Below are 25,139 nucleotides of genomic sequence, written 5' to 3'. Positions count from 1 at the left end.
TTTGAGTTTATTTTTCCAGTGTTTTAGATACACAAACACAAGACCTGGTTTAGTCCTGGTTTAGACCAGGTTTAGACCAGGTTTAGACCAGGTTTAGACCTGGTTTAGACCTGGTTCAGTCCTGGTTCAGTCCTGGTTTAGTCCTGGTTTAGTCCTGGTTTAGACCTGGTTTAGTCCTGGTTTAGACCTGGTTTAGACCTGGTTTAGTCCTGGTTTAGTCCTGGTTTAGTCCTGGTTTAGTCCTGGTTTAGACCTGGTTTAGTCCTGGTTTAGTCCTGGTTTAGACCTGGTTCAGTCCTGGTTCAGTCCTGGTTTAGACCTGGTTTAGACCTGGTTTAGTCCTGGTTTAGTCCTGGTTTAGTCCTGGTTTAGACCTGGTTTAGTCCTGGTTTAGTCCTGGTTTAGTCCTGGTTTAGTCCTGGTTTAGTCCTGGTTTAGACCTGGTTTAGACCTGGTTTAGACCTGGTTTCGTTCAGGTCCAGGTGTTTTTGTTGATTTTGTTGCTCGTCACTCGACGCTCTTAAAAAGTGAATTGAAAATAAAAGTTCAAATGTGAAATCGAATGTGACCTGGAAGAGGGGTCAGCTGGGGGTCATGTGACGGGGTCATGTGACGGGGTCATGTGATGGGATCATGTGATCTTTTCCTGTAAATACACCTTGAATAAAATAATATTAAACAGACTCTGGTTTTATATTTAAACTTTAAAAAGACACGAGATGACGCTGGTCAGTGGGGTGGTCAGACAGGTGCACTGGTCAGACAGGTGCACTGGTCAGACAGGTGCAGCGGTCAGACAGGTGCACTGGTCAGACAGGTGCACTGGTCAGACAGGTGCACTGGTCAGACAGGTGCAGCGGTCAGACAGGTGCACTGGTCAGACAGGTGCACTGGTCAGACAGGTGCACTGGTCAGACAGGTGTGGTGGTCCTCTGACCTCAGGTGAGTTTATATTTTTGTTGTTTTTTTGTTGCCATACTTGTTTTGATTGGACCGTACATGTCCCTGATTGGACCGTACATGTCCCTGATTGGACCGTACATGTCCCTGATTGGACCGTACATGTCCCTGATTGGACTGTCCCCCTGACAGTCACGCCCCTCTGAACTCTGGGAGATTCAGCGTGACCAAGAACAGAGTCACACATGAAGAAGAAATGACGTTTGCTCAAAGGTAAACAAGTGGTTTATGTCAGTCCTGGTTTAGACCCGGTTTAGACCCGGTTTAGACACGGTTTAGACACGGTTTAGACACGGTTTAGACACGGTTTAGACACGGTTTAGTCCTGGTTTAGACCTGGTTTAGACCCGGTTTAGTCCTGTACTTTGGCAGACTAAAGTGCAGCAGGTGGAGGCTCAGTGGGACACAGTCTGGCCAAAGCTTTATTTAACACAAGAAGTCATCAAACAGGGACTGAACCAGGACTAAACCAGGACTATACCAGGTCTAAACCAGGTCTAAACCAGGACTAAACCAGGACTAAACCAGGTCTAAACCAGGTCTAAACCAGGTCTAAACCGGGATTGAACCAGGACTGAACCAGGACTGCAGTTCCGCACACCTAAATGGACTTGCAGAGTCAGAGCAAAGGAAGCGTTTAAAAAATCAATAAGTCATAAAAAATATCTGGCTGAGAAAGAGCTCTCTATAGACCTGGTTTAGACCTGGTTTAGACCTGGTTTAGACCTGGTTTAGACCTGGTTTTACTTTTAGTGTCTGGGCCTGGACCAGGTCTGAGGGACTGAACACTTTGCCCCTGTGGATCCAGGACCAGCTTTATTTATACACAACATCAACAGCTGCACCAGAGCCACAGACCAACAGGACTAAACCAGGACTAAACCAGGACTAAACCTGGACTGAACCAGGACTAAACCAGGACTGAACCAGGACTGAACCTGGACTAAACCAGGACTAAACCAGGACTAAACCAGGACTGAACCAGGACTAAACCAGGACTAAACCAGGACTGAACCAGGACTAAACCTGGACTAAACCTGGACTAAACCAGGACTAAACCAGGACTAAACCTGGACTAAACCAGGACTAAACCAGGACTGAACCAGGACTAAACCTGGACTGAACCAGGACTAAACCAGGCCTAAACCAGGACTAAACCAGGACTGAACCAGGACTAAACCTGGACTAAACCAGGACTAAACCAGGACTAAACCAGGACTGAACCAGGACTAAACCTGGACTGAACCAGGACTAAACCTGGACTAAACCAGGACTAAACCAGGACTAAACCAGGACTGAACCAGGACTAAACCTGGACTGAACCAGGACTAAACCTGGACTAAACCAGGACTAAACCAGGACTGAACCTGGACTAAACCAGAACTGAACCTGGACTGAACCAGGTCTAACCCGGGTCTGTCCGGGTCTGTCCGGGTCTGTCCGGGTCTGTCCGGGTCTGTCCGGGTCTGTCCGGGTCTGTCCGGGTCTGTCCGGGTCTGTCCTCCTGTCCTCCGCAGGGCGGTCTGTCTCTTGTCAATCATCACAGGAGCCTCCTTCGCGGGTGACGTCATCGCGCTCCTCTCCGTCGGGGCGCGCGAGCTGCAGCAGACGCATCAGGCGGGTCACGTACGGACCGAGCACCGACACCGGACCACCGACCCCCCGAGCCTCCCGAAGCCCCCCGAGCCTCCCCCGAGCCTCCGCAGGGATTTGATGCGGCCGCTGCGGTCCTAAAGACGACCCACCCCCGCACGACAGCACCGGGACAGCACCGGGACAGCTCCCCGCCTCACAGCGCACCGCGGCCGGCATGGAGAGCAAGGAGAAGACGCCGTCAGGTAAGAGCTCCGGAGGGGCGGATCAGCGGGAGGGACAGGCCAGTACGGCCGGGGACGGGGCGGTGTGCGCGGGGAGGAGAACTGCGGAGAGCCGCGCTGCACCGGAGCCGCTCATAGGTGTGGTTATTATGGGATGTGTGCGTGTGTGATGCAGCAAAACAGACACACACACACCGAGTTTGAGCCGGGATAAGAGCACGGTGTCCGGCCACGGAGACACAGGAGGAGGGTGGAGGAGGGTGGAGGAGACAAAACGATGGACACTAGTTTAGTCCTGGTTTAGTCCAGGTCTAGTCCTAGTTTAGTCCTGGTTTAGTCCAGGTCTAGTCCTGGTTTAGTCCTGGTCTAGTCCTGGTGTAGTCCTGGTTTAGTCCTGGTTTAGTCCTGGTTTAGTCCTGGTCTAGTCCTAGTCTAGTCCTGGTTTAGTCCTGGTCTAGTCCTAGTCTAGTCCTGGTTTAGTCCTGGTCTAGTCCTGGTTTAGTCCTGGATCGTGGGATTCGTGGGAAAAACAAACCACAGATCTGAGGTTTAGTCCTTGGTCTGGATCGGCCTTGGCTTTGGTCCGGATTTTCGACCTGGTTCGGCCTCGTTTTAGTCCAAATACAGTGCCTTGTTTAGTTCTGCTTCAGCCCTGATCCTGGTCCTGGTCCTGGACTTAGTCCTAGTCCTGGCCCGGGTCCTGGTTTTAGTCCTGGTCCTGTTCCTGCTCTTAGTCCTGTTCCTGGTCTTAGTCCCGGTCCTGTCCCGGTCCTGTCCCGGTCCTGTCCCGGTCCTGGCCCGGTCCTGTCCCGGTCCTGGCCCGGTCCTGGCCCGGTCCTGGCCCGGTCCTGGCCCGTGTCCTGGTGTTGTCAGGTTGTTACTCTCTTGTTTACATCGTGCGGTGGAGTATTGATTTGGGATCAGATGGACTGGATCAGGTCTGGACTGAAACCAGATCTGGTCCCAGGAGAGGCGAGACTAAACCTGGACTGAACCCGACCTGAGGACCGGCCCGAGGACCGGCCCGAGGACCGGCCCGAGGACCGGCCCGAGGACCGGCCTGATACACATATCAATATGAAAAAAGTCCCACTGACAGAAATGAACCTGGACTAAACCAGGACTAAACCAGGACTGAACCAGGACTAAACCAGGACTGAACCAGGACTGAACCAGGACTGAACCAGGTCTTGTACTGGCGCCATGACACTTCATGTTTGTGTACAAGTTCAGATCCTGAGTCTGGACACATCAGAGTGATTTGAATTATGAATGAGACGGAAATGGAACTGATGAGGGTGGGAGGGCATCTGACACACAGGGATAATCTAATCAGGTTAGCCCTGGTTTAGTCCTGCTTTAGTCCTGCTTTAGTCCTGCTTTAGTCCTGGTTTAGTCCTGGTTTAGTCCTGGTTCAGTCCTGGTTCAGTCCTGCTTTAGTCCTGCTTTAGTCCTGCTTTAGTCCTGCTTTAGTCCTGGTTTAGTCCTGGTTTAGTCCTGGTTCAGTCCTGGTTTAGTTCTGCTTTAGTCCTGCTTTAGTCCTGGTTCAGTCCAGGTTTAGTCCTGGTTCAGTCCAGGTTTAGTCCTGCTTTAGTCCTGCTTTAGTCCTGGTTTAGTCCTGTTTTAGTCCTGTTTTAGTCCTGGTTTAGTCCTGGTTTAGTCCTGCTTTAGTCCTGCTTTAGTCCTGGTTTAGTCCTGCTTTAGTCCTGGTTTAGTCCTGGTTTAGTCCTGGTTTAGTCCTGCTTTAGTCCTGCTTTAGTCCTGGTTTAGTCCTGCTTTAGTCCTGCTTTAGTCCTGGTTTAGTCCTGGTTTAGTCCTGCTTTAGTCCTGGTTTAGTCCTGGTTTAGTCCTGCTTTAGTCCTGCTTTAGTCCTGCTTTAGTCCTGGTTTAGTCCTGCTTTAGTCCTGGTTTAGTCCTGGTTTAGTCCTGCTTTAGTCCTGCTTTAGTCCTGCTTTAGTCCTGGTTTAGTCCTGCTTTAGTCCTGGTTTAGTCCTGGTTTAGTCCTGCTTTAGTCCTGGTTTAGTCCTGCTTTAGTCCTGGTTTAGTCCTGGTTTAGTCCTGCTTTAGTCCTGCTTTAGTCCTGCTTTAGTCCTGGTTTAGTCCTGCTTTAGTCCTGGTTTAGTCCTGGTTTAGTCCTGGTTTAGTCCTGCTTTAGTCCTGCTTTAGTCCTGCTTTAGTCCTGCTTTAGTCCTGCTTTAGTCCAGCTTTAGTCCCGGTCTCTGGTCTGGTCTAAGTGGGGTCCAGTGGAGCTGATGCATTAGAGACATTCTACAGGAAAACATTGATCTGTAAGAGCTGAAGGGAGGGCATCTGACACACACGGGGAGGGCATCTGACACACACGGGGAGGGCATCTGACACACACAGGGAGGGCATCTGACACACACAGGGAGGGCATCTGACACACACAGGGAGGGCATCTGACACAAAAGAGATAAATATGTTTAAATTCTTAGTGACAAACACGGGACATGACTCATTTATACATGTTGGTGTTTGTGGTTCCAGACGATTATCACAGAGAGTACCCCACAGAGAGTGCCCCACAGAGAGTACCCCACTGACAGTATCCCAGAGAGTACCCCACAGAGAGTACCCCACAGAGAGTACCCCACAGAGAGTACCCCACAGAGAGTACCCCACAGAGAGTACCCCACTGAGAGTACCCCACAGAGAGTGCCACACAGAGAGTACCCCACTGAGAGTACCCCACAGAGAGTACCCCACTGAGTACCCCACAGAGAGTACCCCACAGAGTGCCCCACTAACAGTATCCCAGAGAGTACCCCACAGAGAGTACCCCACAGAGAGTACCCCACAGAGAGTACCCCACAGAGAGTACCCCACAGAGTACCCCACAGAGAGTACCCCACTGAGAGTACCCCACAGAGAGTGCCCCACTGAGAGTATTCCAGAGAGTATCTCGCTGAGAGTACCCCACTGAGAGTATCCCATTGAGAGTACCCCACTGAGAGTACCCCACTGATAGTGCCCCAGAGAGTACCCCACTGAGAGTACCCCACAGAGAGTACCCCACTTGGAGTACCCCACTGACAGTATCCCACTTGGAGTACCCCACTGAGAGTATCCCTTGGAGAGTGAACAAGACACTCAAGTAAACACACTCAGAAAAGTCATATGCCCTATTCTTTCCCAGTTCTTTCCCTGTTTTTCCCAGCTCTTTCCTTGTTTTTCCCAGCTCTTTCCCTGTTTTTCCCAGTTCTTTCCCTGTTTTTCCCATTCTTTCCCTGTTTTTCCCAGCTCTTTCCCTGTTTTTCCCAGTTCTTTCCCTGTTTTTCCCAGCTCTTTCCTTGTTTTTCCCAGTTCTTTCCCTGTTTTCCCAGCTCTTTCCCTGTTTTCCCAGCTCTTTCCCTGTTTTTCCCAGCTCTTTCCCTGTTTTTCCCAGCTCTTTCCCTGTTTTTCCCAGCTCTTTCCTTGTTTTTCCCAGCTCTTTCCTTGTTTTTCCCAGCTCTTTCCCTGTTTTCCCAGTTCTTTCCCTGTTTTCCCAGCTCTTTCCCTGTTTTCCCAGCTCTTTCCCTGTTTTTCCCAGCTCTTTCCTTGTTTTTCCCAGCTCTTTCCTTGTTTTTCCCAGCTCTTTCCCTGTTTTCCCAGCTCTTTCCCTGTTTTTCCCAGCTCTTTCCCTGTTTTTCCCAGCTCTTTCCCTGTTTTTCCCAGCTCTTTCCTTGTTTTTCCCAGCTCTTTCCCTGTTTTTCCCAGTTCTTTCCCTGTTTTTCCCAGTTCTTTCCCTGTTTTTCCCAGCTCTTTCCCTGTTTTTCCCAGTTCTTTCCCTGTTTTTCCCAGCTCTTTCCTTGTTTTTCCCAGTTCTTTCCCTGTTTTTCCCAGTTCTTTCCCTGTTTTCCCAGCTCTTTCCCTGTTTTTTCCCAGCTCTTTCCCTGTTTTTCCCAGCTCTTTCCCTGTTTTTCCCAGCTCTTTCCCTGTTTTTCCCCAGCTCTTTCCTTGTTTTTCCCAGCTCTTTCCCTGTTTTCCCCAGTTCTTTCCCTGTTTTTTCCCAGCTCTTTCCCTGTTTTTCCCAGTTCTTTCCCTGTTTTTCCCATTCTTTCCCTGTTTTTCCCAGCTCTTTCCCTGTTTTTTCCCAGCTCTTTCCCTGTTTTTCCCAGCTCTTTCCCTGTTTTTCCCAGCTCTTTCCCTGTTTTTCCCAGCTCTTTCCCTGTTTTTCCCAGCTCTTTCCCTGTTTTTCCCAGCTCTTTCCCTGTTTTTCCCAGCTCTTTCCTTGTTTTTCCCAGCTCTTTCCCTGTTTTCCCCAGTTCTTTCCCTGTTTTTCCCAGCTCTTTCCCTGTTTTTCCCAGCTCTTTCCCTGTTTTTCCCATCTCTTTCCCTGTTTTTCCCAGCTCTTTCCCTGTTTTTCCCAGCTCTTTCCCTGTTTTTCCCAGCTCTTTCCCTGTTTTTCCCAGTTCTTTCCCTGTTTTTCCCATTCTTTCCCTGTTTTTCCCAGCTCTTTCCCTGTTTTTCCCAGCTCTTTCCCTGTTTTTCCCAGCTCTTTCCCTGTTTTTCCCAGCTCTTTCCCTGTTTTTCCCAGCTCTTTCCCTGTTTTTCCCAGCTCTTTCCCTTGTTTTTCCCAGCTCTTTCCCTGTTTTCCCAGTTCTTTCCCTGTTTTCCCCAGCTCTTTCCCTGTTTTCCCAGCTCTTTCCCTGTTTTTCCCAGCTCTTTCCTTGTTTTTCCCAGCTCTTTCCTTGTTTTTCCCAGTTCTTTCCCTGTTTTCCCAGCTCTTTCCCTGTTTTTCCCAGCTCTTTCCCTGTTTTTCCCAGCTCTTTCCCTGTTTTCCCAGCTCTTTCCCTGTTTTTCCCAGCTCTTTCCCTGTTTTTCCCAGCTTCTTTCCCTGTTTTTCCCAGTTCTTTCCCTGTTTTTCCCAGCTCTTTCCTGTTTTTCCAGCTTCTTTCCCTGTTTTTCCCAGCTCTTTCCTTGTTTTTCCCAGTTCTTTCCCTGTTTTCCCAGTTCTTTCCCTGTTTTCCCAGCTCTTTCCCTGTTTTCCCAGCTCTTTCCCTGTTTTTCCCAGCTCTTTCCCTGTTTTTCCCAGCTCTTTCCCTGTTTTCCCCAGTTCTTTCCCTGTTTTTCCCAGCTCTTTCCCTGTTTTTCCCAGCTCTTTCCCTGTTTTTCCCAGCTCTTTCCTTGTTTTTCCCAGCTCTTTCCCTGTTTTCCCCAGTTCTTTCCCTGTTTTCCCAGCTCTTTCCCTGTTTTTCCCAGTTCTTTCCCTGTTTTTCCCATTCTTTCCCTGTTTTTCCCAGCTCTTTCCCTGTTTTTCCCAGCTCTTTCCCTGTTTTTCCCAGCTCTTTCCCTGTTTTTCCCAGCTCTTTCCTTGTTTTTCCCAGCTCTTTCCCTGTTTTCCCAGTTCTTTCCCTGTTTTTTCCCAGCTCTTTCCCTGTTTTTCCCAGTTCTTTCCCTGTTTTTCCCATTCTTTCCCTGTTTTTCCCAGCTCTTTCCCTGTTTTTCCCCAGCTCTTTCCCTGTTTTTCCCAGCTCTTTCCCTGTTTTTCCCAGCTCTTTCCCTGTTTTTCCCAGCTCTTTCCCTGTTTTTCCCAGCTCTTTCCTTGTTTTTCCCAGCTCTTTCCCTGTTTTTCCCAGCTCTTTCCCTGTTTTCCCCAGTTCTTTCCCTGTTTTTCCCAGCTCTTTCCCTGTTTTTCCCAGTTCTTTCCCTGTTTTTCCCATTCTTTCCCTGTTTTTCCCTGTTCTTCCCTGTTTTTCCCTGTTCTTCCCTGTTTTTCCCTGTTTTTCCCTGTTTTTCCCTGTTTTTCCCTGTTTTTTTTTCCCAGCTCTTTCCCTGTTTTTCCCAGCTCTTTCCCTGTTTTTCCCAGCTCTTTCCCTGTTTTTCCCAGCTCTTTCCCTGTTTTTCCCAGCTCTTTCCCTGTTTTTCCCAGCTCTTTCCCTGTTTTTTCCCAGCTCTTTCCCGTTTCCAGCTCTTTCCTTGTTTTTCCCAGCTCTTTCCCTGTTTTCCCCAGTTCTTTCCCTGTTTTTCCCAGCTCTTTCCCTGTTTTTCCCAGTTCTTTCCCTGTTTTTCCCATTCTTTCCCTGTTTTTCCCAGCTCTTTCCCTGTTTTTCCCAGCTCTTTCCCTGTTTTCCCAGCTCTTTCCCTGTTTTTCCCAGTTCTTTCCCTGTTTTTCCCATTCTTTCCCTGTTTTTCCCATTCTTTCCCTGTTTTTCCCAGCTCTTTCCCTGTTTTTCCCAGTTCTTTCCCTGTTTTTCCCATTCTTTCCCTGTTTTTTCCCAGCTCTTTCCCTGTTTTTCCCAGCTCTTTCCCTGTTTTTCCCAGCTCTTTCCCTGTTTTTCCCAGTTCTTTCCCTGTTTTTCCCATTCTTTCCCTGTTTTTCCCAGCTCTTTCCCTGTTTTTCCCAGCTCTTTCCCTGTTTTCCCAGCTCTTTCCCTGTTTTTCCCAGCTCTTTCCCTGTTTTTCCCAGCTCTTTCCCTGTTTTTCCCAGCTCTTTCCCTGTTTTTCCCAGCTCTTTCCTTGTTTTTCCCAGCTCTTTCCCTGTTTTCCCCAGTTCTTTCCCTGTTTTTCCCAGCTCTTTCCCTGTTTTTCCCAGTTCTTTCCCTGTTTTTCCCTTTCTTTCCCTGTTTTTCCCAGCTCTTTCCCTGTTTTTCCCAGTTCTTTCCCTGTTTTTCCCATTCTTTCCCTGTTTTTCCCAGCTCTTTCCCTGTTTTTCCCAGCTCTTTCCCTGTTTTCCCAGCTCTTTCCCTGTTTTTCCCAGTTCTTTCCCTGTCAGGCGGCGCTGCCTCAGCTCTACTTGTCTGCGTCAGAACCAGCTGCACCTGATTTAAACAACATGATGAAAACATCTGAAACAGCACAAAACGTAAACACTCAGCAACATGCAGACCTCACATGAACCTGCAAAGTCAGATGCCCTCCCCGTGTGTCAGATGCCCTCCCTGTGTGTCAGATGCCCTCCCTCTGTGTGTCAGATGCCCTCCCTCTGTGTGTCAGATGCCCTCCCTCTGTGTGTCAGATGCCCTCCCCGTGTGTCAGATGCCCTCCCCGTGTGTCAGATGCCCTCCCTCTGTGTGTCAGATGCCCTCCCTCTGTGTGTCAGATGCCCTCCCCGTGTGTCAGATGCCCTCCCCGTGTGTCAGATGCCCTCCCTGTGTGTCAGATGCCCTCCCTCTGTGTGTCAGATGCCCTCCCTCTGTGTGTCAGATGCCCTCCCTGTGTGTCAGATGCCCTCCCTGTGTGTCAGATGCCCTCCCTGTGTGTCAGATGCCCTCCCTCTGTGTCAGATGCCCTCCCTGTGTGTCAGATGCCCTCCCTCTGTGTCAGATGCCCTCCCTCTGTGTCAGATGCCCTCCCAGACTCCTGTCCGTCTGTTCTCTGGATTAGCTGCTCTATTGTAATAATAGATGTGATATTCAGATCTTAGAAACAAACAGCTGCTCGTTCACTGCGCCCCCTACGGGTCAGAGCGCCCCCTACGGGTCAGAGCGCCCCCTACGGGTCAGAGCGCCCCCTACGGGTCAGAGCGCCCCCTACGGGTCAGCACATGCATCTGTGCTAGAATCTCAAATGTTAAAGCTACACACCAGCAGAGGGCGCAAGAACTCCAGCCTCTGGTGTTAATCCCGCCCTGTTGTGTCTTTATGGTTCTCATGTCTGTGGATCATTCTGTTTTCATTGACACATTTTCACAATATTCATCTAAAACTTCATAAAAACACGTCCAGTGGAGCCGACGTCGCCGTAAACGTCACAACAAAGCGCCGCTGTAGCGCCCCCTGTGGACAGACGCACATCACAAGAAAACTGGACGTCACAGTGGGGGCGTGTCAGTGGGCGTGTCAGTGGGCGTGTCAGTGGGCGTGTCAGTGGGCGTGTCAGTGGGGGCGTGTCAGTGGGCGTGTCAGTGGGGCATGTCAGTGGGCGTGTCAGTGGGCGTGTACTCAGATTACTTAAAGATTAAACTCAAACATGTTGAAATAAACTTTAGAGGAAAAGGAGGAGAAATGTGGAGAACCTGAAACACTGATTTTGCAGGTCTGGGTTAAAGCCTCAGTGTGGGACATTTGCTGACATTAGTGCAGGTTAGAGGAGCGCTGTGGAGGTGCAGGAGGAGCTGTGGAGGTGCAGGAGGAGCTGTGGAGGTGCAGTGGAGCTGTGGAGCTGCTGTGGAGGTGCAGAGGAGGTGCAGTGGAGCTGTGGAGGTGCTGCTGTGGAGGTGCTGCTGTGGAGGTGCAGAGGAGGTGCTGTGGGGCTGTGGGACTGAGCAGGTGTGGAGCCGTGCACGTGACAGCCGCCGTGCACGGCCTTCAGGGGTGTGCACGAGGCAGCAGTGACGTGCACACTCCTGAGGTCCTTATAAAACCTCAGAGTCCTGGTTTAGTCCGGACCAGACGGGACGGGACCCGGACTGAACCAGGACTAAACCAGGACTGAACCAGGACTGAACCAGGACTAAACCAGGACTGAACCAGGACTAAACCAGGACTGAACCAGGACTGAACCAGGACTGAACCAGGACTGGTCCAGGACTGAACCAGGACTGGTCCAGGACTGACACACCAGGATTTGTTTGATCTGATCTTGTTCTTGAAACTTTTTCTGCCTTAAAATCTAAAAGTATTTTTAGTTTTTGTTGTTTTGAGACTCGTTGGGTTTTACAGCCTCAGACGCCTCAGCTGAGAGGAGCCACGCACCTCTGACTCTGACTCCTCTGACTCTGTGGCTCCTCTGACGCTGACTCCTCTGACTCTGTGGCTCCTGTGGCTCCTGTGGCTCTTGTAGAGTGGACCTGTTGGGTCAGTCTTGGGGCGGTGGATATCTGGGGGCGTGTGCACAGTGGAGGACCTCGTGACTCCTGTAAAAGCCGTGTCCTTTTGCGTGTGCACTGGACGTGTCCCGTGTAAACCCGGTCTGTGGGAGTAGTGCAGAGGACAGTGTCCCCAGAGGATCCTCTAAGAGACACAGACATGTCTGGATACTGTGGAATGTTCAGGAGGTTTGTGTCTCACGACCGAACAGACGACGAGGACGAGACGGAGGGAAGACACACCCACAGCACCCACTCCCACCAGGGTGAGACGCACCCACAGCACCCACTCCCACCAGGGTGAGACACACCCACAGCACCCACTCCCACCAGGGTGAGACGCACCCACAGCACCCACTCCCACCAGGGTGAGACACACCCACAGCACCCACTCCCACCAGGGTGAGACGCACCCACAGCACCCACTCCCACCAGGGTGAAGAGGAGAGGTGGTAGTAGTAGTAGCAGTAGTAGTAGTAGTAGTAGTAGTAGTAGTAGTAGTAGTAGTAGTAGTAGTAGTAGTAGTAGTAGTAGTAGTAGTAGTAGTAGTAGTAGTAGTAGTAAGATTTTAGCATAGCACATGTGGACGTGTGCCCCATAGACTTTTTATATAAATGGATGTAGCTAACATGCTAGCCGAGGTATTTTTCAAACAGATGATCATTGGCGCTTCATTAACTCTGGCTCCATTTCACTTTAGCGTTAGCAACAGGTTTGACTGACAGCGTTGCTAAGGTTACCTTGAACACACTTGCTCCTGATTGGCTCTTTGGTTGCTATGATACGGTCAAATCTGTAAATCTGGACCCGTGTTGCAGATTAGCCGTCATAGGCGCCGGGTGAGCTGCAGGGGGCGCTGTAGGGGGCGCTGCAGGGGGCGCTGCAGGGGGCTCTGCAGGGGGCGCTGCAGGGGGCTCTGCAGGGGGCGCTGCAGGGGGCGCTGCAGGGGGCGCTGCAGGGGGCGCTGCAGGGGGCGCTGTGGGTCACTCTCTTCTTCTGGGGTGTGGTCTGTTGTTTCATGACGTTCACACAGACGTGAGGCTAAACCGCTCAGCGCATCGAGGCTAGCAGTGATAGCGGCTAATGTGGAGCGGGGTTCAGACCACGAGTATCATAGCAACCACAGAGCAAATCTGTCAAACTGAAACTAAGACGAGGAGAGGCTCTGGGCTGAGTTACAGGTCAGATCAGTGGAGAGGCGAGCCCACTCACTGTCACACGTTTGTCAATCTGATAAAACACCAGTGATTGAATGACTGGCAAAATGACTTTAATGCCACACTGTGGAACATTTCCAGGCAAAGCAGTAACATCTCCATGGAGATGAGTGTGGCATACCTTCCTCCAGTAAAAGTACATAGTGTAGCTTTAAATACAGTTTGATGTATGGAGCGAGTGACCTCAGCGCAGTATCCAGAGTATGTCCTCTGAGTATAAATACACAAAGTATTCATATACAAATATATGACAACTCCGCCCATGTCACTGTGCAGTACATCTACTACAAGTACTAAAACAAGTACTACTACTTGTACAAGTACAAGTACAAGTAGTACAAGTAGTAGTAGTAATTTGAGTCTGGATTGTGTTTGGGACCAGATTCATGTGGGTCACAGCTATTTTAATCTCACACTAGAACTGAAAAAAACTGGACTAGACCCGGACTAGACCCGGACTAGACCCGGACTAGACCAGGTCTAAACCAGGACTGAACCAGGACTAAACGAGGACTAAACCTCGACTGAACCAGGACTAAAGCAGGACTAAACCGGGTCTAAACTGGGACTAAACCAGGACTAAACCAGGTCTAAACCAGGTCTAAACCAGGACTAAACCAGGACTAAACCAGGACTAAACCAGGACTAAACCAGGACTAAACCAGGTCTAAACCAGGACTAAACCAGGACTAAACCAGGTCTAAACCAGGACTGAACCAGGTCTAAACCAGGACTGAACCAGGTCTAAACCAGGTCTAAACCAGGTCTAAACCAGGTCTAAACCAGGTCTGAACCAGGTCTAGAGCTGGTCTAAAGTAGGGCAGCTGTTGGACTTTCTCTGGTTTAAATATTGATGTGACGTTTAGTGTGAGTGCACAGACTGTCCACCAGAGGGCACCATTCCTCCTGTCCACATCACTACAGACATGTCCCTGTGTGTGTCAGATGCCCTCCCCGTGTGTGTCAGATGCCCTCCCCGTGTGTGTCAGATGCCCTCCCCGTGTGTGTCAGATGCCCTCCCTGTGTGTGTCAGATGCCCTCCCTGTGTGTGTCAGATGCCCTCCCTGTGTGACTGTGATTCAAACTTGATTTTAAAGTGAAAATACAAACTCTGCAATTACAAACGCTGTAAATATAGTCCTCCTTTTTCTCTCTCCTCTCGCTCCTTCCTCTCTCTCCTTCCTCTCGCTCCTTCCTCTCTCCTCTCTCTCCTCTCACTTCTCCTTCTCTCTCTCCTCTCTCTCTCCTCTCGCTCCTTCCTCTCTCTCTCTCCTCTCTCTCCTCTCACTTCTCCTTCTCTCTCTCTCCTCTCGCTCCTTCCTCGCTCTCTCTCCTCTCTCTCTCCTCCCTCTCTCTCCTCTCGCTCCTTCCTCTCTCTCTCCTCCCTCTCTCTCTCCTCTCGCTCCTCCCTCTCTCTCCTCTCTCTCCTCCTTCTCTCATCACTTCATTCATCCGTGAGTCTCTCTCTTTTATCCATCCTTTGCTCGGTCTATTAAACCAAACCTGGTCTTGCACTGGTCTCTGTTCTTCCTCTGGACTCGGCCTGGACTCGGCCTGGACTCAGCCTGGACTCGGCCTGGACTCGGCCTGGACTCGGCCTGGACTCGGCCTGGACTCGGTCTCAGTCCTGGGTCTTGGTCCGGACTCTCTCTTCAGACTTAGACCTGGTTTTGGACCATAAGGAGGATCTTTTTGCATCGGCATCTTTTTGAATTATTGAGAAGAAGAAAAAGAAGCAGCAGCGACTGTCAGACTCCATTTACCACGATGCACTGGGCCAGAACTAAACCAGGACTAAACCAGGACTGAACCAGGACTAAACCAGGACTAAACCAGGACTGAACCAGGACTAAACCAGGACTAAACCAGGACTGAACCAGGACTAAACCAGGACTGAACCAGGACTAAACCAGGACTAAACCAGGACTGAACCAGGACTAAACCAGGACTGAACCAGGACTAAACCAGGACTAAACCAGGACTAAACCAGGACTGAACCAGGACTAAACCAGGACTAAACCAGGACTAAAGCAGGACTAAACCTGGACTAAACCTGGACTAAACCTGGACTGAACCAGGACTAAACCAGGACTAAACCAGGACTAAAGCAGGACTAAAGCAGGACTGAACCAGGACTAAACCAGGACTAAACCAGGACTGAACCAGGACTAAACCTGGACTAAACCTGGACTAAACCAGGACTAAACCTGGACTAAATCAGGACTAAACCAGGACTAAACCAGGACTGAACCAGGACTAAACTAGGACTAAACCTGGACTAAATCAGGACTAAACCAGGACTAAACCAGGACTGAACCAGGACTAAAGCAGGACTAAAGCAGGACTAAACCGGGTCTAAACTGGGACTAGGACTAGGACCTTTCAGAATGTTTTTTTATTTTTATCAAACTTAACACCAGGAGAGTGTTTTTGATGAAGCTTCACTGATTGGCTGAGCAGCGTCATGTGACTCTGGGGGACTTTCTTATTGGAGGATTTAAACATATGTTGGACTTTGATTGGTTGTTGGTATGGATGAAGCGCGCCATTGGTCCTGATAAAGCGAGGCCTCTGGTTGGCTGAGGCCGTCGCCATGGCGGCGGCGATAGCGAGCTCTCTAATTCGCCAGAAACGAGCGGCGCGAGAAACAAATCCAGACAGAAAAACCTCAAACAAACTTCGCTCAAGTCCGACCAAAGAACGGCGCTCGGTGTCACGGAGACTGCTCTCCCTCTGCGCCAAGGCACGCCTCTGCCCACGCAAGAAACGCCCGGCGCCACGCGGCGCCACAGGTGAGGGGCGGGGCAGGTGAGGGGTCAAAGTTCAGAGGTACCAACTTTAGCTGTGCATAAAAAAACTGAAAATGAAAAAAACATGTTTTTGGTGTAAAAAATCCCATATTGTGGCTTTATATAAACCTGCTGTCGGCAGGTCAGGTGACTCGAGTCAGGTGACTCGTGTCAGGTGACACGTGTCAGGTGACTCGTGTCAGGTGACTCGTGTCAGGTGACTTGAGTCAGGTGACACGTGTCAGGTGACTCGTGTCAGGTGACACGTGTCAGGTGACTCGTGTCAGGTGACTCGTGTCAGGTGACTTGAGTCAGGTGACTCGTGTCAGGTGACTCGTGTCAGGTGACTCGTGTCAGGTTGCTCTGGGGACAGCGGCCATTTTGAATGTTTACATTGCTCTAAGCCCCGCCCCTGTGATTGGACAGACCTGTTGGACACATGACACAGTGGAGGTGTCTTGCTCGAGGACACAAGCAGCAGGTGGACGGCGTTGAACCAGCGCTCTGCAGCTCTCAGGTGTTATTCAGACTGTGTCCCTCAGGAGTCTATTTCTGCTGCTCCGATCTGTGTCAGGAATCTAACTACAGACCTCACAATAACACAGGACTAAAGCAGGACTGAACCAGGACTAAACCAGGACTAAAGCAGGACTAAACCAGGACTGAACCAGGACTAAAGCAGGTCTAAACCAGGACTGAACCAGGACTAAACCAGGACTAAACCAGGACTGAACCAGGACTAAACCAGGACTAAACCAGGACTGAACCAGGACTAAACCAGGACTGAACCAGGACTAAACCAGGACTAAAGCAGGACTAAACCAGGACTGAACCAGGACTAAACCGGGACTGAACCGGGTCTGAACCGGGACTGAACCGGGACTGAACCGGGACTGTACTAGTACATACACTTCAGTAACATCTGATCACATTTTTTAGTTTTGTTAAAGACGCTTACGCCAACAGTGCGGGTGGGAAGGGGCGTTACCTTCAACAGCCTTGCTCCTGATTGGCTCTTTGGTTGCTATGATACTCACAGTCTGAACTCTGCTCCAGATTAGCCGCTATCACTGTTAGCCTCGATGAGCTTCATGTGTCTCTTCTTGTGGTTTACTCTGGCAGAGATTTAGTTTGAACCAACTCAAAAATCAGCAGATAAATGATTCTTTGCAGCTGACGTCATCCACATTCTCTGGGGTGTGATGCTAACTGGAGGCACTGCTCTGTCTGACTCTGTTAGACTTTAATCTGTTTTGTTTTTAACACAATCTGACCATAAAGAACTGATTTATCTGAACTACAACAGGTGATTTGTGCTTTTAAACAAGTCCCTCAAATAACATCACACTCACAAGCTAGCATTAGCATTAGCATTAGCCGATAGTTTTTCAGTGAAAATCGAACTCCTAAACGCCATGAACGCTCGGATTGATTTCAGACGATCTTAACACACTTTCTTGGCTGTGCTTGCTAATGTGTGCATTGTGTCTCCATGGTAACGGCTGAACATTCTGCCATAGACACACACGTAGAACCCCCCAGCGCGAGGTCGCCGCAGAGTCTCATTGTTTCATTGTGTTTCAGGGGAGCAGTTAAAAGGCATCGTCACTCGTCTGTTCTCGGAGCAGGGCTTCTACCTCCAGATGCTCTCGGACGGAACCATCAGCGGCTGCAAGGACGAAAACAGCGACTACAGTGAGTCCCTGAACGCACCACGAGCTTCACACGAGGCCCTGAACGCACCACGAACTTCACACGAGGCCCTGAACGCACCACGAACTTCACACGAGGTCCTGAACGCACCACAAACTTTACACGAGGCCCTGAACGCACCACGAACTTTACACGAGGCCCTGAACGCACCACGAACTTTACACGAGGCCCTGAACGCACCACGAACTTTACACGAGGCCCTGAACGCACCACGAACTTCACACGAGGTCCTGAACGCACCACAAACTTTACACGAGGCCCTGAACGCACCACGAACTTTACACGAGGTCCTGAACGCACCACAAACTTTACACGAGGCCCTGAACGCACCACGAACTTTACACGAGGCCCTGAACGCACCACGAACTTTACACGAGGCCCTGAACGCACCACGAACTTTACACGAGGCCCTGAACGCACCACGAACTTTACACGAGGCCCTGAACGCACCACGAACTTTACACGAGGCCCTGAACGCACCACGAACTTTACACGAGGCCCTGAACGCACCACGAACTTTACACGAGGCCCTGAACACACCACGAACTTTACATGATGTTTTGGTGATGTTTGGGTGATGTTTGGGTGGTGTTTTGGTGATGTTTGGGTGGTGTTTGGGTGATGTTTTGGTGATGTTTGGGTGGTGTTTTGGTGATGTTTGGGTGGTGTTTGGGTGGTGTTTGGGTGATGTTTTGGTGATGTTTGGGTGATGTTTTGGTGGTGTTTGGGTGGTGTTTGGGTGATGTTTGGGTGGTGTTTGGGTGATGTTTGAGTGGTGTTTTGATGATGTTTGGGTGGTGTTTTGGTGATGTTTTGGTGATGTTTGGGTGGTGTTTGGGTGGTGTTTGGGTGGTGTTTGGGTGATGTTTGGGTGGTGTTTTGGTTATGTTTGGGTGATGTTTGGGTGGTGTTTGGGTGATGTTTGGGTGGTGTTTGGGTGATGTTTGGGTGGTGTTTGGGTGATGTTTTGGTGATGTTTGGGTGGTGTTTTGGTGATGTTTTGGTGGTGTTTGGGTGATGTTTGGGTGATGTTTGGGTGGTGTTTTGGTGGTGTTTGGGTGATGTTTGGGTGGTGTTTGGGTGATGTTTTGGTGATGTTTGGGTGGTGTTTGGGTGGTGTTTTGATGATGTTTTGATGATGTTTGGGTGGGGTTTGGGTGGTGTTTTGGTGATGTTTGGGTGGGGTTTGGGTGGTGTTTTGGTGATGTTTGGGTGATGTTTGGGTGGTGTTTTGGTGATGTTTGGGTGGTGTTTGGGTGATGTTTTGGTGATGTTTGGGTGGTGTTTTGGTGATGTTTGGGTGGTGTTTGGGTGGTGTTTGGGTGATGTTTTGGTGATGTTTGGGTGATGTTTTGGTGGTGTTTGGGTGGTGTTTGGGTGATGTTTGGGTGGTGTTTGGGTGATGTTTGAGTGGTGTTTTGATGATGTTTGGGTGGTGTTTTGGTGATGTTTTGGTGATGTTTGGGTGGTGTTTGGGTGGTGTTTGGGTGGTGTTTGGGTGATGTTTGGGTGGTGTTTTGGTTATGTTTGGGTGATGTTTGGGTGGTGTTTGGGTGATGTTTGGGTGGTGTTTGGGTGATGTTTGGGTGGTGTTTGGGTGATGTTTTGGTGATGTTTGGGTGGTGTTTTGGTGATGTTTGGGTGATGTTTGGGTGGTGTTTTGGTGGTGTTTGGGTGATGTTTGGGTGGTGTTTGGGTGATGTTTTGGTGATGTTTGGGTGGTGTTTGGGTGGTGTTTGGGTGGTGTTTGGGTGGTGTTTTGATGATGTTTTGGTGGTGTTTGGGTGATGTTTGGGTGATGTTTGGGTGGTGTTTTGGTGGTGTTTGGGTGATGTTTGGGTGGTGTTTTGGTGATGTTTGGGTGGGGTTTGGGTGGTGTTTTGGTGATGTTTGGGTGGTGTTTTGGTGATGTTTGGGTGGTGTTTGGGTGATGTTTGGGTGGTGTTTTGGTGATGTTTGGGTGATGTTTGGGTGGTGTTTCGGTGATGTTTGGGTGATGTTTGGGTGGTGTTTGGGTGGTGTTTTGGTGATGTTTGGGTGGTGTTTTGGTGATGTTTGGGTGATGTTTTGGTGATGTTTGGGTGGTGTTTGGGTGGTGTTTGGGTGATGTTTGGGTGGTGTTTTGGTGATGTTTGGGTGGTGTTTTGGTGATGTTTGGGTGGTGTTTTGGTGATGTTTGGGTGGTGTTTTGGTGATGTTTGGGTGGTGTTTGGGTGATGTTTGGGTGGTGTTTGGGTGGTGTTTGGGTGATGTTTGGGTGGTGTTTTGGTGATGTTTGGGTGGTGTTTTGGTTATGTTTGGATGATGTTTGGATGATGTTTGGGTGGTGTTTGGGTGATGTTTGGGTGGTGTTTTGGTGATGTTTGGGTGGTGTTTTGGTTATGTTTGGATGATGTTTGGGTGATGTTTGGATGATGTTTGGATGATGTTTGGGTGGTGTTTGGGTGATGTTTTGGTGGTGTTTGGGTGATGTTTGGGTGATGTTTGGGTGATGTTTGGGTGGTGCTTGGGTGGTGTTTCGGTGATGTTTCGGTGTTGTTTGTTTCAGCCCTGTTTAACCTGATCCCGGTGGGGTTGCGGGTGGTGGCAATTCAAGGCGTGAAGGTCGGACTCTACGTGGCCATGAACGCCGAGGGATTTCTCTACACCTCTGTGAGACATTTAACCTTTTTATTATTTTCATGGATGTTAAAAGTATTTAGCAGAATCTCCTTCTGTATCTCTGTCCCATGTTCTAACTCAGTTCACTCAAAAACATCAAGAGGTGTCGTCCATGTCTGAGTAATCTGGAGATCTCTCCTGAGCCCTATTCAAACCCTCCTTATGCTTAGCAGTATGAGCCTGCGCAAGACTCCGCCCACAACCATACATCACCCATGTACGAGGCTCCGCCCACAAACCTACATCACCCATGCTCGGCCTATAAAAACATGACACAAACTGTGCACTATGACGTGACAAACCTGGTGTGATGTGCAGGAGTTTCATTAGTGCGATGCAGCTCATTGTGATGTAATAGTGCTCTGAAGGGGGAGGGGTTTAGCACAGAGAGCAAATGGAGAGGAGACTCAGAGCGCCAAAAACAAAAGTCAAACACTCGTCTTGACCTTGTGAGCATCAAACTGTTTGACCACAGATGCCCCGGTCAGACGAGGGATCACTGTGTTTGTGCCCTTGGGCAGGACACTTCTTCCCTGTGTTTGTGACGTTTGTCTAAAATATAAGTGATCAAACGTCAGCTCTTGTTCCAGACTCACATCCTCCTGATTCTCTCTCCATATTTCAGCCCAAAATCACAAGAACTTTACCCAAATTAAACCTGCAGCCAAACGCCTCAGGTCACAACAGAACTCGAGAAAGACCCTGGTTTAGTCCCGGTTTAGTTCTGGTTCAGTCCTGGTCTAGTCCTGGTTCAGTCCCGGTTCAGTCCCGGTTCAGTCCCAGTTTAGTCCCGGTTCAGTCCCGGTTCAGTCCCGGTTCAGTCCCGGTTTAGTCCCTGTTTAGTCCTTGTTTAGTCCTGGTTTAGTCCTGGTTTAGTTCTGGTTTAGTCCTGGTTCACCCCTGGTTCACCCCTGGTTCACCCCTGGTTTAGTCCTGGTTTAGTCCTGGTTTAGTCCTGGTTTAGTCCTGGTTTAGTCCTGGTTTAGTCCTGGTTTGCCCTGGTTTAGTTCTGGTTTAGTCCTGGTTCACCCCTGGTTCACCCCTGGTTCACCCCTGGTTTAGTCCTGGTTCAGTCCCGGTTCAGTCCCGGTTCAGTCCCGGTTTAGTCCCTGTTTAGTCCTTGTTTAGTCCTGGTTTAGTCCTGGTTTAGTCCTGGTTTGCCCTGGTTTAGTTCTGGTTTAGTCCTGGTTCACCCCTGGTTCACCCCTGGTTTAGTCCTGGTTTAGTCCTGGTTTAGTCCTGGTTTAGTCCTGGTTTAGTCCTGGTTTAGTCCTGGTTTAGTCCTGGTTTAGTCCTGGTTTGCCCTGGTTTAGTTCTGGTTTAGTCCTGGTTCACCCCTGGTTCACCCCTGGTTCACCCCTGGTTTAGTCCTGGTTCAGTCCCGGTTCAGTCCCGGTTCAGTCCCGGTTTAGTCCCTGTTTAGTCCTTGTTTAGTCCTGGTTTAGTCCTGGTTTAGTCCTGGTTTGCCCTGGTTTAGTTCTGGTTTAGTCCTGGTTCAGTCCCGGTTCAGTCCTGGTTCAGTCCTGGTTCAGTCCCGGTTCAGTCCTGGTTTGGTTTTGGCACTGGTGGATGCTGAGTCTAACCGTTGACCTTCTGGTTTGTGGGCAGATGCTGTGCTCTGATCCGTCTCTAAATAAATCAGATCTTGTGACACTTTGACAAAAATATGTGAAACAGAAGCTCGTGTCACTTCCTGATCCAAATATGGGCAGATCACTTTTCCACTCGTTTTTTCAGGTCCGTATCAGGACGTGCTCATCTCCACATGAAGCTCACTGATGCTAGCAGTTATAGCGGCTAATCCAGACCACTGTTCCATATTAGCACCCACAGAGCTAGCTGCTAACACTGGCAGGACTGACCTCGGAGAAACAAAGCGCCTGATTTGTCTGTTTTCAATGTTCATGTCTTGACTTAGCTAACCTGCTAGCACCGCATTCTGATTGGTCGTCTCTGGCTCTCTGTCTCCCCCTGCAGGACGTGTTCACCCCGGAGTGTAAGTTTAAGGAGTCGGTCTTTGAGAACTATTACGTCATCTACTCGTCGACGTTGTACCGGCAGCACGAGTCGGGCCGCGCCTGGTTTCTCGGCCTGAACAAAGAAGGAATCATCATGAAAGGAAACCGCGTGAAGAAAACCAAAGCCTGCTCGCACTTCGTCCCCCGACCCATCCAAGGTACGAGAACGTTTAGGAACAACGTCCAGTCTTCACTCCCCTCTGTGTTTGTGCCCTTGGGCAGGACACGTTTGCTCCAGACTCACATCCTCCATATTTCAGCCCAAAATCACAAGAACTTTACTAAAATTAAACTTGCAGCCAAACGTCACGTCACAACAGAACACTAGAGTTAAATACCAGGGAGAAGAGGCGGGGCTAGTGTGAAATACCAGGGAGAGGAGGCGGGGCTAGTGTGAAATACCAGGGAGAAGAGGCGGGGCTAGTATGAAATACCAGGGAGAAGAGGCGGGGCTAGTGTTAAACACAGGGAGAAGAGGCGGGGCTAGTGTTAAACACAGGGAGAAGAGGCGGGGCTAGTGTTAAGTAAAAGTACACTCACTTCAGGATGAGAAAACTCCAGAAGCACAAAATCATGATCAAAGTCAGAGTCACAGAAGAGAAACAGAGTGGACATGACATCAGGTTTATAATCATCAGATCAATAATCATCACATTTATAATCATCACATTTATAATCATCAGACTTTAAGAGAACAGACAAAAAGATGATTTTAGGGTCACATTATTCTGATGTTTAATTTCAGACTTTAGAGTTGAGTTACGTGGCATTTGCAAACAAAATTAAAAACATAAATTTGCATATTAATGAGCTTCAAGAACACACACAGGGAGGGCATCTGACACACAGGGAGGGCATCTGACACACACGGGGAGGGCATCTGACACACAGGGAGGGCATCTGACACACGGGGAGGGCATCTGACACACGGGGAGGGCATCTGACACACGGGGAGGGCATCTGACACACAGGGAGGTCACATTAATGTTGGAGCTCAGTGTGCGTCCGTTGATCCTGAGTCTTGTGTCTTCTGCAGTGTGCATGTACAAGGAGCCGTCTCTCCACGAACTCGAGGAGAAACTTCTCAAATCATCTCGCAGCCCGACTCTGAACAGCGGGCGCAGCATGAGGGCCATCGCCCACAGGGAGGACGGCAAGAGCATCAGGAGCGTCAACAGCGAAAGGAGCCAGAGGAGCCAGGGAGAGCCGGAGAGGTCATAGCCATCTGAAGAACATCTACAAGACATCTGACCACAAGTGTGAGGAGCCAGGGAGGAGCCAGGGAGGAGCCAGGGAGGAGCCAGGGAGGAGCCAGGGAGAGGTCATAGCCACCTACAGACTGACCAACCACACATCTGACCACAGGGAGGAGGCCACGAGCAGATGAATTATCATAACATCCATCATCCTGACCAAAAGGAGAAGAGGAGGAGCACAAGGAGGCACACCCCTCGAGGAGAAGGCGAGGAACGAGATGTGGTCCATAAACAGCCAATCACAGCAGCCGGACACGCCCCCAAATCAGCAAAACAGCCAATCACAAAAGGGAATCAACAAATTATAACATTACAGCCAATGATGGACCAAGACCTGCCCACAAACCTCATTCAGCCAATCTCCTCCTTCTGCTCCTCTGGTTACTCCTCTCTGCACCTGTCTGCTCCTCTGCTCCTCTGTCTGCTCCTCTGTCTCTGCTCCTCTGCTCCTCTGTCTGCTCCTCTGGCTCTGCTCCTCTGCTCCTTTGGCTCTGCTCCTCTGGCTCTCCTCCTCTGGCTCTCCTCCTCTGGCTCTCCTCCTCTGGCTCTCCTCCTCTGGCTCTGCTCCTCTGCTCCTCTGCTCCTCTGGCTCTGCTCCTCTGGCTCTGCTCCTCTGCTCCTCTGGCTCTGCTCCTCTGGCTCTGCTCCTCTGGCTCTACTCCCCTGGCTCTGCTCCTCTGGCTCTGCTCCTCTGCTCCTCTGTCTCTGCTCCTCTGCTCCTCTGTCTCTGCTCCTCTGTCTCTGCTCCTCTGGCTCTCCTCCTCTGGCTCTCCTCCTCTGGCTCTCCTCCTCTGGCTCTCCTCCTCTGGCTCTGCTCCTCTGCTCCTCTGGCTCTGCTCCTCTGGCTCTGCTCCTCTGGCTCTGCTCCTCTGCTCCTCTGGCTCTGCTCCTCTGGCTCTGCTCCTCTGCTCCTCTGCTCCTCTGGCTCTGCTCCTCTGCTCCTCTGCTCCTCTGTCTCTGCTCCTCTGCTCCTCTGGCTCTGCTCCTCTGCTCCTCTGCTCCTCTGTCTCTGCTCCTCTGCTCCTCTGCTCCTCTGGCTCTGCTCCTCTGCTCCTCTGTCTCTGCTCCTCTGCTCCTCTGTCTCTGCTCCTCTGGCTCTGCTCCTCCTCTCCTCTGGCTCTGCTCCTCTGCTCCTCTGGCTCTGCTCCTCTGCTCCTCTGGCTCTGCTCCTCTCCTCTGGCTCTGCTCCTCTGGCTCTGCTCCTCTCCTCCATCTTGTTTCTGGATCTGAGCAGACCAGGCCTCTTCTGATGATGTCATAAACAGGAGACACTTGTTGTAAATGTAAACATGGATCTAAAGGTTTGGATGGAGAACGTTTTATGCAAAGACGTGGCCGCGCCCTGAGCCGAGACGTCGCCGTGCTCTGGAGCCGAGACGCCGCCGTGCTCTGGAGCCCAGGCGCCGCCGACACGAGAGAAAAAGACTTGAAATAAAAATATCCCAGCTGATTTGAGTAGTTTTGACCAGTTTGTAGATCTAGAACCGTTTTAAGAAACTTGGCTTCCTTTTGTTTATTTACAAATGCAACAAAAAATATCTGTGAGAATGAAAGGATTAACCCAGAACTGAACCAGGACTAAACCAGGACTGAACCAGGACTGAACCAGGACTGAACCAGGACTAAACCAGGACTGAACCAGGACTAAACCAGGACTAAACCAGGACTGAACCTGGACTAAACCTGGACTAAACCAGGACTAAACCAGGACTAAACCAGGACTGAACCAGGATTAAACCAGGACTGAACCAGGACTGAACCAGGACTGAACCAGGACTGAACCAGGACTGAACCAGAACTGAACCAGGACTAAACCAGGACTAAACCATGACTGAACCAGGACTAAACCAGGACTAAACCTGGACTGAGTCAGAACTCAACCAGTACTAGATTTAGACTAAGTTCTAACGACTAAAGTTTAAAGTTGGCCTAAACCATGACTAAAATGGGTTTTGTCAC

The 25,139-nt window shown here is 50.2% G+C and overlaps 1 protein-coding gene across 5 annotated transcripts; it reads left to right on the top strand.

Moving 5' to 3' along the window:
* Window positions 1-1,128: 1,128 nt before the first annotated feature.
* LOC117379948 (fibroblast growth factor 12-like) lies at window positions 1,129-24,149 on the top strand. 5 transcript variants are annotated; one of them, XM_033976642.2, is made up of 6 exons: window positions 1,129-1,173; window positions 2,478-2,798; window positions 17,117-17,227; window positions 19,794-19,897; window positions 21,884-22,082; window positions 22,961-24,091. In XM_033976642.2, the coding sequence occupies exons 2-6, from the start codon at window positions 2,771-2,773 to the stop codon at window positions 23,143-23,145; spliced, it is 627 nt and encodes a 208-aa protein (XP_033832533.1). In that variant the 5' UTR covers window positions 1,129-1,173; window positions 2,478-2,770; the 3' UTR covers window positions 23,146-24,091. The 5 variants fall into 5 exon arrangements, with proteins under 5 accessions (XP_033832533.1, XP_055082282.1, XP_055082285.1 ...); XM_055226307.1 differs by lacking the exons at window positions 1,129-1,173; window positions 2,478-2,798 and adding an exon at window positions 15,337-15,511 and having other exon boundaries at window positions 17,081-17,227; window positions 22,961-24,149; XM_055226310.1 differs by lacking the exons at window positions 1,129-1,173; window positions 2,478-2,798 and adding an exon at window positions 15,337-15,516 and having other exon boundaries at window positions 17,122-17,227; window positions 22,961-24,149.
* The last annotated feature ends 990 nt before the right edge of the window (window positions 24,150-25,139 follow it).

This window comes from Periophthalmus magnuspinnatus, chromosome 13 (genome assembly GCF_009829125.3).
Source record: "Periophthalmus magnuspinnatus isolate fPerMag1 chromosome 13, fPerMag1.2.pri, whole genome shotgun sequence".
Lineage (NCBI taxonomy): Eukaryota > Metazoa > Chordata > Actinopteri > Gobiiformes > Gobiidae > Periophthalmus > Periophthalmus magnuspinnatus.
Note: the sequence above shows the minus strand (reverse complement) of the source record. Positions and strands in the feature narration are given on the sequence as shown.

Coding starts and splice junctions, on each gene's coding strand:
- LOC117379948 (XM_055226307.1), top strand. CDS start 15,337: ATGGCGGCGGCGATAGCGAGCTCTCTAATTCGCCAGAAACGAGCGGCG. Junction 15,512..17,080: donor CCTCTGCCCACGCAAGAAAC/GCCCGGCGCCAC, acceptor CCCCAGCGCGAG/GTCGCCGCAGAGTCTCATTG. Junction 19,898..21,883: donor AGGGATTTCTCTACACCTCT/GTGAGACATTTA, acceptor CTCCCCCTGCAG/GACGTGTTCACCCCGGAGTG.